The sequence below is a fragment of the Ursus maritimus genome, unplaced genomic scaffold (assembly GCF_017311325.1).
Source record: "Ursus maritimus isolate PB19 unplaced genomic scaffold, ASM1731132v1 scaffold_28, whole genome shotgun sequence".
Classification (NCBI taxonomy): domain Eukaryota; kingdom Metazoa; phylum Chordata; class Mammalia; order Carnivora; family Ursidae; genus Ursus; species Ursus maritimus.
In genome coordinates, this window is record NW_024425341.1 from 23,692,055 (window position 1) to 23,711,417 (window position 19,363).

The 19,363-nt window shown below is 37.6% G+C and overlaps 1 protein-coding gene across 1 annotated transcript in view; it reads left to right on the forward strand.

Annotated features, from left to right (window-relative positions):
• Positions 1-19,363, forward strand: part of CSMD1 (CUB and Sushi multiple domains 1) — a 1,580,412-nt gene that overhangs the window by 1,110,850 nt on the left and 450,199 nt on the right. The window contains exon 11 of the mRNA XM_040643176.1: positions 5,191-5,294. Coding sequence (XP_040499110.1) covers positions 5,191-5,294 — 104 coding nt within the window. The remainder of the gene's footprint in view (positions 1-5,190; positions 5,295-19,363) is intronic.

Here is a 19,363-nt window from a genome sequence, read left to right on the forward strand (position 1 = left end):
ATTACATATAGGTTCCATGGGTTTGGAGATAAAGAGAGCTCATTTTGCATTAGTTATATGAAATAAATTATCCAGACTCTGATAGCAAAATAACAATCTCCTTTGATAAAATAAAGGACTTACTTTTTATAAGAAACAAGGAGTCTATTCATTCTTTAAAAGGAAGTAAACTTGTACATACGTATGTACGTATTAAAGACTTTTTAAGCAGTTTTCGGTTCATAGCAAAATTAAATGAAGGTACACATTTCTCATATAAGCCCTACCCCACACATGCACAGCCTCCCCCACTATCGGCATCCCCACCAAATGGTACACTTGTTCAAACTGATGAACCCACACTGACACATCATCATCACCCAAATCCCAGAGCTTACATTAGCGTTCACTCCTGTACGTCCTATGGGTTTGAAAAAATAAACATGCACCCACCATTATAGTTTCACACAGAGTATTTTCACAGTCCTAAAAATCCTTTGTGCTCTACCTAAAGATTTGTATCTATTGGCATCTCCAATGTGTCCTATTTCACATAAAACAATACATAGTTATATTATGCTTGGTTTTTATCAGTTTGGCACATCTTTCCTTCCAAGTCTTATTAGCAATTAAAATAAAACAGAGATAATGCAGATTTATTTAAAATTCACCATAAATCACTCTTTCTGCTTTAATTTACTCGTCTTTCACGTGAATGCACATAATTCATTTCTACAATGCAGGGAAATTATAAGTTCGTAGACACAGGTGTAAATAGTGGCATAGCCATACTCTTATACATGGACATGCAAGTAGAAAGGGTCACTCAGTGGTAACTGTTACTGTACCCTTCAGTGAGGTGCCCCCATGTATGTCCAGCTTGGGCTCAGCAGAGGGACACGAAATCAGGAAAGGGAAATGGGATATCTTTCTAGACTTCTCCCCACCATTTCTAATGCTAATTTAAATTACAACAGCACATGCTGCCTGATTTAAATGGTTTTGCTTTGTCTTGAAATGTGTTTTTGTACTGATAAAACTTAGCATTGGGACAATTAATTTAGTACCTTGCTCTTTTAAGAAGACCCTTTGTTGATAAGCACACCACTAGTCTGAGTGGTGGTAACAGTGTGTTTAAAATGTACTTAGACAAATGAAAAGATTTGCACAAAGCCTGTTCATGATAGAGGGCTGACACATTAATTTGCCTTGAATATATGAATAAATGAGGAATTAATGAACAATTGGAAGCACAGAGAAGGAGAGATAGGGAAGAATCATGTAGGGAATTAATACTTAAATGTTTTTAATTGTTCCCAGAAGATAAACGTATTGGAATAAGCTCACCCCAGGATATATTTTATAGATATTGTTTTACATTCATTTTACAAAGGTTGAGAAACAAGTCTTCTATATATTTTTAGAAGTACCTGATTTAGAAATATTTAAGCAGAGGGTAGTGTTTTATTTTCATAGAGTCTATAGGGGCTTTGATACGCTTGATAATACAAAAAGAAGCTCATAATGAGGACTTACTCAGACCAACTCTCTTACAACAATGAAACGCCGAGAATTGGTTAAAAAACAAAAAGGAAAAAAAATACAAAACTCCAAGAATATATTTAAAAATTTGCACCAAAGTCCACACTGAGCAGCATCTCTTTTTCACAGGCCTGAGATTCTGTTTGGTGTTTGAAAAAGTAAATGATTTCATCTATTGTCATTAAGAAATCTTTACTTGTAAATGTTAAATTCTATAATTATTCTGTATTTATCAAAATATCCCCCATGGGCTTTAAATTTTTTTGAAATCTAGATTTGTCCTCCTTTTTTTTTTTTTTCTTTTTCCTTCCTATTTTACTATTAAGGAATCTGTAACAGTTAAAAGCTAATTACTCTTTGTTAAATATCAAAATACGCGCTTGTAGACGTTAAGTATTTTGAAGGCCAGGACTTTGTCCATCTCCTCTCTGTTTTAATTCCCAGCACTGCTGCCTGGACAGAGTAGGCGTCAATACATCCCGGGGCACTGAACCCCTTGTCACCCTCAGTGCCTGCGCTCATGGCACTTAACCGTGGAAGGGTGTGAGGCAGGCAGTGCACGCAGAGCCACACGAAATTCCAAGAGGTGAAGCACTGTGAAGGGAGTAGGCGATGTTGACAAAGAGATGGATTTCTTTGGACAGAATGAGCAGGGTGGGGACCACCAAGAAGCAGCCGTTATGCAGAGACTTGAAAAGTATACAACTGCCATCTGCAGGGAACCAAGTCAAGGCCGAGGGGAGGGCATGCCTGTGTTTAAGGAACTAAAGAAACCACTTTGGTCACTGAATCACTCGCCATCCCAAATATATCTCAGCATTATTCGTGTTCACGATAGCCAAGATAATGAAAACAACCTAAGCGTCCATCGAGAAATGAATGGTAAAGATATTATTCAGCCTTAAAGAAGGAGATAGTTTCGTGTGTAACGGTTATTGATGAACCTGAAAGACATCATGCAAAATGTATTATCTCATTTACCTGTGTAATCTAAACATGTCAACTACATAGTAGCAATGAATGGAACAATGATGACCAGGCAGCAGGGAGTGGGAGAAACGGGGAGATGCTGGTGAGAGGGTACAAAGTTTTAGTCATGTAACATGAATAAGTGGAGGATCTAAAGTACAGAACGGTGGTTGTAGTTAGTAATGGTGTATTGAGAACCGGAGGTTTGCTAAAAGTACAGGTTATCACCACACACACAAAATAATAACTTTGTGAAAGGGATGGTAATTAACTTGACTGCAGAAGTCATTTCACTGTGTGTGTGTATAAACCATCACGGTGTATGCCTTACGTATACCCAGCTTTTATTTAAAAATGCATTTACTTGGGCTGTCTGGGTGGCTCATTGGGTTAAGCATCTGCCTTCGGCTCAGGTCATGATCTCAGGGTCATGAGATTGAGCCCCACGTCCAGCTCTCTGCTCAGCAGGGAGTCTGCTTCTCCCTCTCCATCGGGCCCTCTCCCCAACTCGTGTGTGCTCTCTCTCTCTTATCTGTCAAAGAAATAAATAAAATCTTTAAAAAATGTATTTACTCAACATATTTTTCACTTGCATCTCTGCCCATCCCTGAATGAGAAATGACGGCAAGTTTCATGACAAATGTGAATTTCTATTTTAATACCAGGTTGAATATTTACAGAATGCCACATTGTCTGACACACTACAGGTTCTTTGCCTAAGACTGGGTGTACATTTTCTCTTTTTATGGAGCATTAATAGCATGGAGTAAAGATTATCCTTTGACAACAGGCTCTGGTTGATTGTTGAGACTAAACACTGACAAAAGCCTCTCTAATACCCTTTGCCTTGGCTTGACAAAATCACAAAATGGCCATTTTTACACCCCTAATGAAAGCACAGTTATGTAGTGAGACCCCCTGTGTGTGACTCATTACAAGTTGTCCAACCGTGACCCCCAGACATTAATGGATTATCATTGCTTCACTGCAGGGCGCTGTACAAGGCAGGGCTGAAAACATGTGTCAGGAAGGTGATGGGAACGAAACTGCTGGTCTCAATGATGATCCTTCAGTTCTTTTATTCTCTTCTTGTTGGGCCATGGTCACTTATAAATAGACCCCTGAGAAAGAAAAAAATAAAAATAATACCATGCTCAGGCCCTAAGCTTCATGTGCAGTATTGATCCTGGTTTGCAACAGTTATCAACCTCTACACCTGTTTCAAAGCAGATTCCTGAAATAATGTATTCACACAAACACTGCAATTTGAAAGAGTATACTTTTATAATAAATTATAATAACTGTATCACTAATTTTAGTAAGAATTTCAAATAGCAAAATCAATGCATTCAACATTAGCATTGCCCAGAAGAACACCTGTTTAGTGCCTGCTCAGGACTGCACACATTAAGTTGGGTATTAGCCTTCCTTCTGGTGCCACATACTCTTTCCTTTCAGATCTAACAAACAGGAATTTGATACTTTCTTACAAGATTCCAGAGTTTCAGATCGACTCTGAAATAGATCCCATTGAAATGGATTTCCAGTATTATGGTTTCTGTTCCTCCTGTCCTGTATTCCTCCTCCAATTCCCACCTCTCACTTTGTATCTATCTCTCCTATTTATTTGTCTATGTATCTATCTACCTATAATTTATATTTATCTATCCATTTACTATCTATATCACTTTCTTCTATTAACTCCATCATCTATCATCTATCTCTTTCATCTCTCTATTGATTGATCAATCTATCTCTGTATTGCTTATCAATCTTTTATCTGTATCTGTCTCTTATATCTATCGATCAATTAAATTGTCTGCCTATCACTTCTATATATCTATCATCCATCAATGACCCTCATATCTTATCTATCATCTATCTATCTATCTATCTATCTATCATCTATCTATCTATCTATCTATCTATCTATCTATCTATCTATCTAATTCCCGTTCCTTGTTCTCTTTGCCACTCAGGTTTCTGGCCTAATTTCATGACATCTCTTACTCTCTTTCTCCTTGATCAAAATATTGGTTATGGAAGAAAGCATTTCTTCTTTCTGGAGAAAAGGATCCTGTGCTCTATAAAAAGAAATTCATAGAATCATAATATATGATCGTATCAGACATAAACCAAACATATCTAGTTGGTATGGTGTCAATCACCAGGGCAAAGTGTTCTTGAAGAAATAAAGCTTCAAGGCTTTGCAAAGTTAAGTGTAGAGGAAAACTTTCTAGCCTCAGAAGATCTTTTTAATATGTTAATATGGATAATTAAATAAAATCTGCATACATTATTCTAAAAATATTTATTTCAGAGTGTTTGGGTGTCCTCAAAATATATTAAAAGAAATATTAAATGAATTAGCAAATGAGATATATTTTAAAAAGAATTTAAGAAAAGAATTAATGAACAATTCTCTTGCTTATATTAAGTTGTCTTTGGATCCTTCGAAGCTCTATTAAAGTTAAATATTTGATATGCATTTCACTAAAAGCGTAATATGGGTTAATTTCACTTTTAGGGCTGATAATCATTGTCTTTGGAGTGATAGCAGTTTTGAATTCTTTAAAATTCTGTAACCGAGGGTTCTCAAATATATACAATTATCCATAGTTATAGTACAACTGGATATTTGCATATTTGGAGTCATGGACAGTTCTTGTCATGGTAAATAAGGATCTTTGCTTTATTTAGGTCATCAAGCTTGCATTTGAAGAGTTCGAACTGGAACGAGGCTATGACACTCTTACGGTGGGCGATGCTGGCAAAGTGGGCGATACCAGGACGGTCTTGTATGTGTAAGTATGGGATGGAGTGTCTCTTCTCCTCTAGCATGTGTGGCCAGCTGTGCCAGCATGGATGGATACTAGCTACGCTAATGCTGTCCAAATCTGATTTCACATGAAAACTAAATCAGGATTGCATTTCATCTGTTTCATGTTTTTCCTTCAAATCCTTAAAAAATATAGCAAAAATTAGAATATACAGAAGAGTAGAAAGTAGAAATGGTTGTTTCTCAATCAACCCCTCCTTCTTAGCCCTCTCTTTCTACTTCCTTGTGGCATTACAATATCAGTGTTTTTGGACTTACAAGTATTGTCTAGAGTAACACCATAGGTCTTGCAAAAGCCCTTGCAGTCTGTAAGAACACACGCTCAAAGTAACAGAGGTTGGGGGCTAACAGCACTGGGCTAACTGACTGTGTATCTGTGGCACTCGGTATCCAGAGTCCTAAAAAATACAATCACAGCCTTGATATAAAAATTAGCACATGAATCTCTATTCCACCACTTGCAAGGGAAGTCACAGTCTGCCCTGCAGTGCTGTACCCCGGACACCTTTACCTGCTCCCACGTTGGGCCTTGAGGACACTTTTGTCACTTTCATGAGACCTGCGCTATCCAAATTGAAAACATGATCTGGAAAATAGTCCAAATAGCTCTTTAGAGGAGAATTTGTCAATTTATATTATATTCTTATATAGCGAGATACAATATGCAGCCAGGACAAAGAATGAAATAAAACTACATCACGTAAAAAAAAAAAAAAAAAAAAAAGAAGAAGAAGAAGAAGAAAGAAAACGTGATCTGGGAGAATCCTTAGTCATCATGGTTGTCTGCACGGAGGGAAAAGTCTTTATAGCTTTTCCTCCAGCGTTAGCAGCTTGCATGAATTGTAGCGGCTACTCAAAAGGTCTCTTTCTTTAACGGAGGTCATTCTGCCATTTTTCACCTTTTTCCTTTTTTAGTTTACTTGTACAATGCTCAAGCTTGCTTTTTATTTGTGGGGTATCTTGCCCCCCTACTGTGGTAGGATTGCAGGGTTCTTATCTCAGGAGTCTATGAATGAATCTTGCTCACACAAAAGGGTTAAGTGAAGTGCAAGTTTATTACATGAAGGTGAGAACAGAAAGGAAAGAAAAAAGCTCTCTAGAGGGAGAGGGTCCCACATGGGTTGCCACTGCGGGCTTTTATGGTCAGTCTTTTATAGAAAACTGACCAGGAAACTTCCTAAATACTTGCTCTACAAGGTTAAGACAAACAAGGTGGATTTGTAACTATCATGTAAATATCTTGTCTATACCGGAAGACAGACAAGGTGGATTGTTACATTCCCTTCTCTCTGGTTAATATCTTATCTATAAGGTTTCTCCACAACTGGGATTTCTGTGAGCCTGGCCAGGTAGCCCCCTGTGAGAGCCTACTTAGGGGGGTCAGGGGCCTCCTATCTCTCCCTGCCTAGACCTTCACCCTTTTCTTATTCAATACCTTTCACTTATTATTCTGCTAGAGAAAAACAGTACTGGCTATTATACTCATTCTATATTTACCAGTTGCTTATGAGGTAATTTACATTTTTAAAAAGTGCTTTAGATGAACATGCTGTCCTTGGTTTTTTGTTTTTGTTTTTGTTTTAAGATTTTATTTGTTATTTGAGAGAGAGAGATAGCACAGCAGGTGAGGATCAGAGGGAGAAGCAGACTACCCGGTGAGCAGGGAGCCTAATACCGGACTCGATCCCAGGACTCTGGGATCGTGACTTGAGCTGAAGGGAGAGGCCCAACCAACAGAGCCACCCAGGTACCTGCTGTCCATGCCTTTAACAATGAATGGGCCCATATTCTGACTACACTGAGAATATACTCTTGTCATTTTGTTATACATCGGACATCTTTCCCTATCAGTACATGTCTCTATCTCATCCTCTTATGGGTCAATTACTACTACTACTACTACTACTACTACTACTACTAATTAAAATGATGTTACTGGACCATGATTTATGATAATAATTATAATAATAGCATTAGTAATATCATAGCTAATATTCACTAAATATCTCATATATCATGTGCTGGGCTAAATGCCTAATGCATATCATCTTATTTAGTCCTTACCTTAATCCTGTAAATTAGGGGTTAATAGTAGCCTCGTAGGATAAATGATAAGACTAAGTTATAGGTAGATTAAAGGATTTACCCCAAACTTACAAGCCTGATATATGCTGATATGTATACACTGGTGTACACTGGGTGTATGTAGATATTTAAATCCAGTTATTATTCTCCAGTGTCTGCTGCTTATTGTTACATGTGGATATGGCATGTCTCTTTAGCAATTCTCATGGATGGTCTTTTGCCTTCCCCAGCCTACCGCAGCCTTTGCATTTATAAGCAGCTGTGCAGTAAACAACTTGCTACAGACACCTTGCCACACTTGTTTTGTATGCCTTCAGGAAAATTTGCAGCAGGTGAATTTCAGGGTAAAGGGTAACTGCATTACATTGTTATCTTTTCCCAGCAATCCCCCTAAAACTCTTGGTAGAAACGTTTCTGTTCTTCTGCCACAGTATATAAAGGCCCCTATTCTCCCACCCTCACCAAATAGTTATTCCTTTTTGCCAAATTATTAGAAGGAAATTGCATCTATTTATAAGAATACAGTTTTGTGCAGGGTGGAGCCCGGACATCTGTATTGTTTGTAAGCTCCTATGCTGATTACCCAAGCACAGCCTGGCTTTGGTCGAAAGTAGTATTTGTCAGCACTGACAGAGTGGATAGGAATGGGGCCAGAAAGCCAAAGATGGAGTTTCTGGCTCCAGCTTTGCTATTAACTACCTCTCCGACCCTGAGGGAAGTCACTTTACCTCTCTGTGCCTCTGTTTTCATGGCTATAAAATATGTATAATAAACTTTCCCTGCCTGTGGCAAGGAGCAAAATGAACTAATGCATGTTAAAGTGCTGCGGAGTTAAGAAATGTAACCCACAAGTGAAGTACCTTTATTATTACCGTAACAGCTAATTTAAGAAAGGTGTCACTAAAGCAAATGAGAGAAAACTTTAAATAAATGCAAAATAAAAAATATAAACGGAGCAAAGTAATGCCATATAAACTCCCTTAGGTCACTATTAAAGATCTAAACTCATACACCCATATTTTTAATGCTATTTGTTGTTAAGAGAGCAACAGCAAACGATGTATTATGTTGACATAAGTGTTATTAGAACTTCCTCTCGATAGCTCAAATCTATAAATGAAAAACTAAATAGCCAACTGAATCAAACTGAGATGCCCTTTGGGAGACATAATGTAACAAAGATCAGTTGGGCATTTAATCAGCTGCAGAGAGAAAAGAGAAGCCGCTGATATATTTCCTTAGTGTACAAAATTACAGAAAAAGAAACCAGTCAGAGAATCACAGCTGGTCTTCAAATAAACAGGTACTTTTAGAGAATACATCAACAAATATTTTTGAGTACTTATATGCTAGACTTTATTCTCAGCACGGAGTTGAAAATCTAATTGGAGAGATGGCAGATACATGGGGTTAGTTACATGCCAGACAAGAGTATAAAATCATTGGATCTCATGATGCAGATTTCAAATAAAATATGAGCCAAAGTGCTTCTTTATGGAAGACTGGTGTTTACTACCTCAGGCTCACTATGTTATTATAGGTCCCCCTTTTGGGGATGGGGGTGGAATTCTAGGCTTGGATTTTCAGGAGAAATCTGGAGAGTGAGCTACCTAACCAGCTCATCCTAAATATGGTTTTCAATTTTCTAATGTTTGTTAATGGTCTTTCAGTTTCTTAACATTCTCAGCACAAAAGGAGGACAACTGAATTTAAGAGACCCTTTTAATAGTCTAATCTTCCCAAGAGATGAATGAATTTACTCAGGTTATTTTTACAGAGGGACAGACTTAAAATTAAATAACTTACTTAAAAAATCTCTGTTGAGATCTATCCAAGAATATATATTGATAATTGTCTTGAATTTAATTTGCAGAAGAATTGCATCGGGAGTTCCCTCTGGCCTTTTCAGTTATTAGCAATTGGTGGCCAGGAGATTGCTTTAATTTCAGGTTATAGGTTTTAAATGTCTGTGCCTCTAAGGGGATGAATAACCAACCTCAGGGAAGTCTGAGAGCAAGTAGTACTGCCTCTGTCCAGCTAGATTTGTGGATTAACTGCAAAGGATACTAGTTGTTACTTATGTTCAGTTAATCTATTATTTCTGAAACTGCTTCTTGTTTCTAGAAGCTGCCCGAGCCCTGTACAACTGTGACCAAAGCCCCCTGCTGTTGTCAGCAAATCCTGAGCCAAAGGGCATCATTCTCTTTTTATTAAAAGACTGGAAGAGCCATACAAAAGCAAACACTAAAAACTGATATATAAAACTTGTTTATATACCTTTGATATTATCAGAGGAGCCAATCAATATACCTCTCAGTGCTTTGGAGAAAAGCTTAAGCAGTTTATTTTAGGAATCAGTACATAGAGATAGCTACTTAAAGGGTTTCTCGATAAAAACCCATGTTTTCATGATTAGACTCAAGTACACTCCTTAGGTTCTTGGAAGTCTGGAATCACATGATCACAAGCAGTTTTCTTCATATTCTCATTCTCCTAATGGCATTGCCTGTGCACGTGGTTACATCTGGTAACACTCATGCTACAACACCATTCTTATTTTTTTAAAAAGATTTCATTTATTTATTTGACACAGAGAGAGAACCAGTGAGAGAGGGAACACAAGCAGGGGGAGTGGGAGAGGAAAAAGCAGGCTCCCAGTGGAGCAGGGAGCCCGATGCGGGGCTCGATTCCAGGACCCTGGAATCACACCCGGAGCCGAAGGCAGATGCTTAAGGACTGAGCCACCCAGGCGCCCCTCTTTATTATCTTTTTAATGACTGCTGAATCTGTAGTAACACCTACTATTTTATTCCTAATATTGGTAATGTGTGTCTTTCTCTCTCCCTCTCCCTCTCTCTCTTTCTCTCTCTCCCAGTCTTCTTAGAAGCTTATCAATTACATTGATTTTTTTTAAAGAAATAGCTTTTGTTTCCTTTGTTTTCCTATTTTTTCTCTACTTGCAATTTTATTGACTTCTGATACTTATCATACTCTTCTCCAGCTCCTTTGGGTTTATTTTGGCTTTACTTTCTTGAGGTTGGAACTTAGGTAATTATTGAATTCCTTTTCTCCTAGGTGATGTAGTTACATTACTGCTACTATAAATTGTCCTGTTGACACTGTTTTAGCTGTATCCTAGATATTTTTAAAATATGTTTTGTTCTCCTTTTGATTCTGTTCTTTGTTTCACTTGAGTCTTTCTCTTTGGCTCATGGATATGTGTTGCTTAATTTTCATGTGTTTAGAAATTTTCCTGTTGCCTTTTTGGTAAGAAATTCTAGCTCAATTCTATTGTGGTTAGAGAACACACTCAGTATTATTTCGATTTCTTTAAATGCGTTGAGGTCCATCGTCTGACGCGGACTGTGGTCTGCCTCGGTGAATGTCCCATAGGAGCTTGTAAAGCATGTGTGTTCTGCTGCTGTGGGGTGGGGTGCAGTGTTCTGCAGTCAGTGAGATCCTGTTGGTTATTTGTATTGCTCAGATGTATAACCTTGCTGATTTTCTTTTTCGTTGGTAAACCAGTGCCATTAAATCCTCAACTACACTATGGATTTGTTATTTCTTCTCTCAACTCTATCAGTTTTGTTTCATGGAGCTTGAAGTTCTGATGTTTGTTGTCTGCACATTTAGAATATGTGTGTCTTGCTGGTGGATCAATCAATTTTATCATTGTATAATGTTCCTCTTTTTCTCTAGAATGTTTTTGGTTTATTTATTATTTTTATTTTATTTTATCCTATTCTATTTTATTTTATTGTAAAGAGTGAACACCGGGAGCTGGTGGGGGAGGGGCAGAATCTTAAGCAGGCTCCACATTCAGTGCAAAGCTCAACTCGGGGCTTGATCTCATGACACTGAGATCAGTCATGACCTGAGCCAAAATCAAGAGTCAGACTCAACTGACTGAGCCACCCAGGTACCCCAAGAATTATTTTTTATTTTTTATTTTTTTTGTTCTCAAGTCTAACTTTATCAAATATTAACATGGCTACTCTTATTTCTTTGTTATCAATATTTGCAAGGTGTACTTCTTCTCTTTCTACTTTCAACCTACCTATGTCCTTGACTTTGAAATGTGTTTTTTTGTGAACAGCATGTATTTGGGTCATGATTTTATCCACTCTGCCTGTCTATCTCTTAATGAACTAAACCATTTATATTTAAGGTTATTACTGATACAAGTTCCCTCTGGTTCTGGTTCTGTTGTTTCCCCTTCCTTTCCTTCCTTCCTTCTTTTCTTCCTTCCTTCCTTCCTTTGTTCCTGTGGGTTACTTCAACACTTTTTAAAGGATGCCATAATTTTCAAAATGGTTTCTCTAGGTATTACAATATACATTTGTGATGTATAACAGTCTACAGATGTATGAGTTTCCTATTACTGCTGTAGCAAATTATGACAAACTTGGTGAGTTAAAACAGAAATTGATATTCTTATAATTCTGGAGCCCAAAAATCCAAAATCAGTTTCACTTAACCAAAATCAAGGTGCCAGCAGGACCACACTCTCTCCAGAGGCTCTGGGGGAAAATCTGTTCCTAGATTCATCCAGGTTTTGATAACTGCTAGTATTTCTTGCCCTGTAGCCCCATCACTTCCCTCTCTGCCTCCAAGTTCACACTGCTTTCTTCTCTTCTGTCTTATGTCTCCCGCTGACTCCCTCTTATGTGGACACCTGTGAAGGCATGTATCACTCACTTTGGTAATCCAGGACCATCCCCCCACCTTAAGTTGCTTAACTTAAAACACATTTGTGGAAGTGATTGACATATAAAATAACATGCCCAGCTGCCATGAATTAAGACATGCACATCAATGTAGCCATCATTCATCCCATTGAATGATTTCAACGTTTTCCACTTTGCCATGTAACCTCACTTCCATTTAGACCCCTTTAGCTCTCCAACTTTTAAATATCATTATCTTGAGTATCAGAGGGTGTTATAGTTTTTATTTCAAACATTAAATATGATTTATGGAACTCACTATGAAAGAATAGTGCACATTGTATTCCCATATTTTCTTCCCTGTCCTGTATTCCTCCTTTCTTCTTGATGTTTCAGGTTCCTCCTGTTTTCATTTCTTTTCTTTTTGAAGAACTTCACATAGCCAGTCACTAAGGTTGGGTCTACTAGCAGCAAATTCTTTGTCTGACATTTAAAAAAATTCTCTTTATTCCTGAAGAATACATTCACTGGATATAGAATTTATGATTGACAATTCTTTTTCCCCCCCAAAACTTGAAAATTGTTGTCACAATTCCTTGTGACCTCCAGTGGTCAAAAGATCAAGTGACATTCAAATGGGTAGATTTGAGTAAATAATGAGTTCTTTCTCTCTGGCTATTTTCCAGATTTTGTTCTTTGTCTCTAGTTTTCAAGCATTTAATTAGTGTGTCTTGGCATGGTTCTGTTTTGGATTTATCTTGTTTGAGGGTCACTGAGTTTCTTAGAACTGAAGGTTTATGTGTTTCAAATACCCTTCATTCCATGTTCTTTCTCTTCTTCTTCTGGGACACTGATGGTACGAAGGTTGGCTCTTCTGTTTCTGTCCCCCAGGTCCAGAAGGTTTTGTTCACTTTTTTTCAGTCTGTATTCTCTCTGTTGTTCAGTGTAGGAGAATTCTATTCATGTGCTCTCAAATTCACTGATACTGTCACACATCTCTACCATCAGTCTTCTAGCAATTTTTATTTTAATTCATGTTGTATTTTTTAGTCTTATAATTTCCATCTGGTTCTTTCTTTATAACTTCCATTTCTTCCCTGATATATTTTTCATCTGCATGCAGAGAATGTGTAAATGACTGTTGAAGCATTTAACGATGGCTGTTTTAAAACCCTTGTCGGATGATTGCAACACCTGCTTCATTCCAGGTGTTGTCAGTTGGTTGTCTTTTCTTATTCAAATTTTGATTTCTCAGCTCTTAGTAGGATAATTGTATGCTAGCTATTTTGTCTACCGGGTTAAGACACACTGATACCATATAAATCTCTCATTATAGCAGCCAATGACCCTGGGTAGGCTCAGCATACAGGTCTTTGCTAACTTTGTGGGCTTGGGTTCCAATGACAGGTTAATTATCAGAGATGTTAAGGTGTTGTCTTGGTCAGCATGGTTGATCTGGTGCCACTGGCTCTTGTACTCATCCTTACTGGCACCAGGATGTTTCTGGGAGGGGAGGGCTTGGTGGGATCCCCTTACCAGTGCCTCTTTCCCCATCTTACCTGGTGCCCCTCACCTCTCTCTCTGCCTATGTTTCTGGGAAAGGAGGGAAGTCTCAGCTTCCCATGTGCAAAGACAAAATCTTCCTTGATCAGGTCACTTGTGTGGCTGGGTCTCTCTTGCAAGTTCTGTCTGTCTTGGTATCTTTCCTCAGAAAGGGGAACCCCAGGTTCATGGGGAAAGTGAAGGCTGGACACTTATCATTGTTAGGGCTCTTTGTCTTAACTGTTACCTAGCTGCTTGATGTTGTTAAAGGGATATCATTTGCATCCCAGAGAAAGATGAGCTTATCTGGAGCCTTCTGTTGCCTGGTCAGGGGTTGGGAAACACCCATCTGGTTGGTCTTCTGTTTGTGGGAGCAAGGCACCTGGCACTATGCTGTTTCTCTGGTCCTGGGTCACAAACCAGCTTTCCTTCCTCTCCCTCCCTTTAGAGTTCTCTTCTGATTGTCCTTCCCAAGGTTAATGCCTCTGCCTAGCAGGCAAGAAGATGGAAAAAAGTGTCTCCAAATCGGAATCGCTAGTCCATATACCTTTAAATAGTCTGGGCTGCCCTCAACAGCAGAAACCTATAAAATAACTTTACTCTGGGCCTTATGTTTTTCATGCACAATATCAAATTTTTGATTAACATTTTGTCTACAGTTCCACATAGAAAGATTTTATGATTTGGACTTGGCTTCTTGAATCTGAAGTGGAGGTTGCAGCTGACTGATGTAATCCACATCATCCTCTGTGCTGTCTGGCTGGAGGGGCTTCCAGCACAGTGAACAAAGTCAGCCACATCAGAATGAAACATGTGCATGAGTCCATTTCATGTAGATGCCAACTGGGGAAATCATGATGGCTTCAACATAAGTAATGATCACATCCAGGTTTAACATTACACATCATAATATGGTGATTTATTCTATAAAGCCACAGTCTTTGCTTGTTTCTCACAGTCAGCTTGATTTGTAAGTCATAGTCCTCTTTTTCTCTACTTATTCTGGCTCCCTATGCTGGTGCATATCATGTAAGTAGACATGGTACCTGTGACTTTCATGAATGAGGAGCCCCTCTAGCTACAGATTGGATTAAGAACATTTAATACCCATCAGGGCTCCCTTCTAGGCTGATTTGCTCTCAGGGCTTGGTCAATACTATAGCTGAAGATGTACAGAACCTAGGGTCACAATTATGACCAGTGTTTAAATCCCTTCTGCTTTGATTTGTTTAGTGACTAAGTTGACTTATGACTCTGGCTGTGGCACCTCTGTGCCTGCCAACTTTTACGTTACATTATGTTACGTTACGTTACGTTACGTTACGTTACGTTACGTTACTACTTAAGGGTTTGTATCAGGGCATCTCTTAATCTTACTAAAGGTATTTTCCTGTATCCCTGAGAGGAATGGTCTGTCCAGGTGCCTGAACAGATTGGATATTCTGTCTTCTTCTAAATTAATTAATTAAACTTCTTAGAACTCCAGCTCCACCCAATTAAGACAGATGGCCAAATGAGATATTTATTTTAAATAACTCTGCATTTTCTACACTTTCTGCAGAACTTATGAAATTTATGGACATTAAGGAACTATAAAAACTTCCAAATCAGTTAATTCTAGGCCCGTTTATAACTTAGGAGGAGGATTTACTTTTCAACTGCCCAATTTACAATTAAAATTACTATGTTAAAGGTTTAGCACACCATTTTCCTTTTAGACACCCACCAGAGGAACATAGGTAAAACTTATTCTAGGACTTCTATCTCATTAATTTCATGTTTTGACAGTTTTGTGGCATGCTCACTGTTGGGTGTTTTTTTTTATTTCCACATTTGAACAAATTACTATTTTTTAATTTAATATACAGTAAAATAGGAGTTGTTGGTGTACAGATCTATAAATATCAACACATGAATAGATGTGTATAAACGGCACCAGAATCAGGATAGAGTGATTCCGTCACCCTCAAACTGCCATCCCTTTGTAGCCACATCTCCCACCCTGAACTCTGGACAGTTGATCTGTTCTCCATCACTACAGTTTTGTTTTTGTTTTTTTTTTTTTTGAGAATATCGCAAACAGTAGTTATACTCTACGTAATTTCTGAGAACACAAGTGAAAATGTAGAATGATACATCCTCTCTGGAAAACAGGCAGGCAGTTCCCTATGAACTTAATATACATTTATCATAACATCCAGCCATCCCACTGTTAGGTATTTACCTTAGGGAGATAAAATTTACCCTACGTAAATATGTACATCAACTCTATTCGTAACTGTCAAATGCCTGTAAACCATGTAAATGCCCTTCAACAGGTGAATAGACAAATATACAGATGGCATACTCACACAGGGGAATTCTACTAGGCAGAACCAAGGACAAACTATTGACATACGCAACAACATGGGGATTCACAGAGGCATTGCATTGAGTGGACATTATCATGGTTGATTTAGCCATCCTTTCTAGCAGACACATTTCATATATGTAGGGGCAGACTGTTGAATCTTTCAACAAGGGCCAAAGAGAAGAACTGCTCAGAAAAGAGATCACTCTTCTATAGACTATAATATTACCAGCTACCAAAACATCATAAAGGCATTGTGTCATATGGGTTCAATTATGGTTTAAAGAACACTGACCCCCCAAAAAATAGAAAGAAAGAAAGAAAGAAAGAAAGAAAGAAAGAAAGAAAGAAAGAACCCTGACCCAGTTTCACGTGAAAGAGTTGAGATTTTTCTCAACACAATGTGCCATGTTTGTTGGAAAGGAACAAATACATAATCAAAAGTCATTTACTTCACATTGGCAAAATCATTTAATATACTGAAAATTATTGTCACAAATACTGGCTATTTCTATTCAACATGGGTGCTGACTGAAGCAGACACATCAAACCACTGAATGGAAGTCAACTCTACCTTCTCTGGTATCTATCAAAAAGTCCTAGAATTTTAGATTTCAACAACTCCTTTAATATAATTTAATACAATTATTTAACAGATGAAGAAGCTGACATAGAGGTAAAATAATTTAGCTTAAATTAGGGGTTAATTAATGACAGAGCTATAATAGGACCCCAAGTACCAAGTCCTTGGTGTGCTAAGATACAATAAATATTTAAATCATCATTTGGAAATATTGCTATAGAATTTTAGTGTGTGGATATATAGTAAATTTTAATGAGGGTTAATTTATATTTTCATTTATGTTTTTACTACAAAAATTCTGCATGTTCTATGCCAGAGTCTAGGATAAAAAGACCAAGATGTAAGCTTACCCTCAAGGAAGTTCCAAATTCAGTAGGAGACAGATGCTGAAATAGGTGCTTGTAATGCATTTGTCTTAATTGGGGTATATGCAGAATTCTACAATGGCCTAGAGAAAAAAATCTTACATTGTCGAAAGGAGTTATGAAATGCCTAGTGAGAACCCTTAAATCTTTAAGAACTTTTAGCTGCTATCCAAGACAAATGGACATTCTAGGCAGTGAAAACCTGGAGGCCAAGAAATGCCAGTATTTTGGAGAATGGTTACAAAGGTCAATATGGTTGGAGCATAAGGTGCACCTTATGTGTGGGGCAGGTTGGAAATTCCAGTGTAGAGACAGAGGGCAAGAGAAAGCTGGGAATCTCCAAAAAGATGGCTTTTTTTTTTCAAAAGAAAATTTTATTGTAGTTTTCTAACAAGTAAATCAAGTTACCTAGTGTTTCATTACAATAATTTTATTTTTAAGTTTAAATCAAAATGTTATGTGTTCTAAAGAACATTTAGGAAAAAATGAAGTTGTCTCAAAGAAAGTGATTAAAATGTACATGTTAGGATGACTGCTAAAGTATTTATCAAAACAAGGATCTATTTTGTTTTCCAGGTACTAATATATTTTTTAAATTCTGTTTTAAACAGATAAGCAGTTGCAAAGGGTAATAATAACATTTGTTCTGTTTCCAAAAACTCATTTGTCAGTGCCAGAAAATGGAAATCATCCCAGAAACATGAAAAAAGAACAAGAAGAGAACTATTTTCCTTTGTTTTAAGTTATAGTCCAATAATTTTAAGATTAAACATTTAACACAAAAATACTTTTAAATTTTTTCAAGTAATTTTTAAAAACATTAAAGAATCTTAAAATAACTATTTAAAAAAATAATTGTGAATGCCATGTCACAATTCTTTTCGTAAATAAAGTTAAATAAATAGCCGGCTTAAATTCTAAAGAGAAATACAAACCATCTTACTGACTTTTGATTGAATGAACTTTGTGTGAAGTATAGCAGTGCACCTGCTTATTTGATTTTATGTGAATCAATAGACTGACATAGATAGAAATAAAATAACAGCTAGTGCAGAACTACAAGAAATTCAAACATCTGCACCAGACGTAATTCTAATGTAGTAAATTTGGCAACGTAAATCTTTTCAAGGTGTGAACATTTTCTACATGATAGTTCAGTTTTTAACAACTTAGAATTAAACCCAATGCCTATAAGGAAGGGATTCCTGAATGGGGAGGCGGTTATGAGGCTGCTTCCGTGATGCTGGCATGGGACAAACAGCACTCAAACTAAGAAAGTGGAGACAGAGATAAGGAAGTGGTGTGACTAGTAGGACTTGCAGATGAATGGGATGGCAAGGGAGGGAAAAGCAAGAGAAGACTTTACCTCTCTCTACTTCTAATGACTAGGTGGCTGGTGGGATCAGGAGGAATTTAGGAGACTCTGAGGGACAGGGAGTTCATACTTGATTGTTTAAATGTTCTTCCTTCTATATTTACAAATAAAGTTATCTGCAGAGAAGAAGGGAAATAAGACTGGGAAGGAGCTTGGGAAAGATGATGATGGTTTGGGACAATAGCTAGTGGAATGGGAAGGGAAAATATGCTGAGTGTGGCTCAGGGAAAAAGTGTGTGTTGAGTGGCTGGCAGGAATCTGGGGACCATAAGTATAAATTGGTATGTCAACAAGTTGTTCATCAACTTAGAGGAAGATAGAGTGGCTCGTTGGGTTGATCCTAAGTGGGTTTTGGCAGATAGATGGAGCAGATGGTAAGGATATCAAGAGCACTGTGGAGGGACTGCTGAGAGAGTGTAGCAGAGTATCAGCCACATTGTCCAGGGCATGTAAAATACAATGAAATAGATAATAGAGGCCTCTGGAATTTGAAGAGTGGGTTTCAGTGGAGTGCAAGCACATGACAGTTAAAAGACCCTGGTGGTCAGAGAAAGTGGTTAAGAGCCTAGGATTTTTATTATAAAGAGTAGCAAATGGGGCACCTGGGTGGCTCAGTTGGTTAAGCATCTGCCTTCAGCTCAGGTCATGATCCCAGGAAGGGGGCTAAGGATGGGTGAAATAGATAAAGGGGATTAAGAGGCACAAACCTCCAGTTGTAAAATAAATAACAGAGATGACAAGAACAACATAGGGAATATAGTCAACAATATTATAACATTGTTGCATGGTGACAGATGGTGACTACACTTAACCATGCTGAGCATACAATAATGTACAGAGTTGTTGAATCACTGTTGTACACCTGAAACTAATACAACATTGCATGTCAAGCATACTTCAATATAAAAGAAAAAATTAAAAAGGAAGAAAAAAGCATTCTCTTCTACTTATCTTACATGTTACTCAAGAGCCAATATATATTACTATCCAAGAAAAATCAGTGATTATAGTAGTTTCTTTTTTACACTTATATAAACTTTATGACAAAATTATACCTGTCCTTTTGT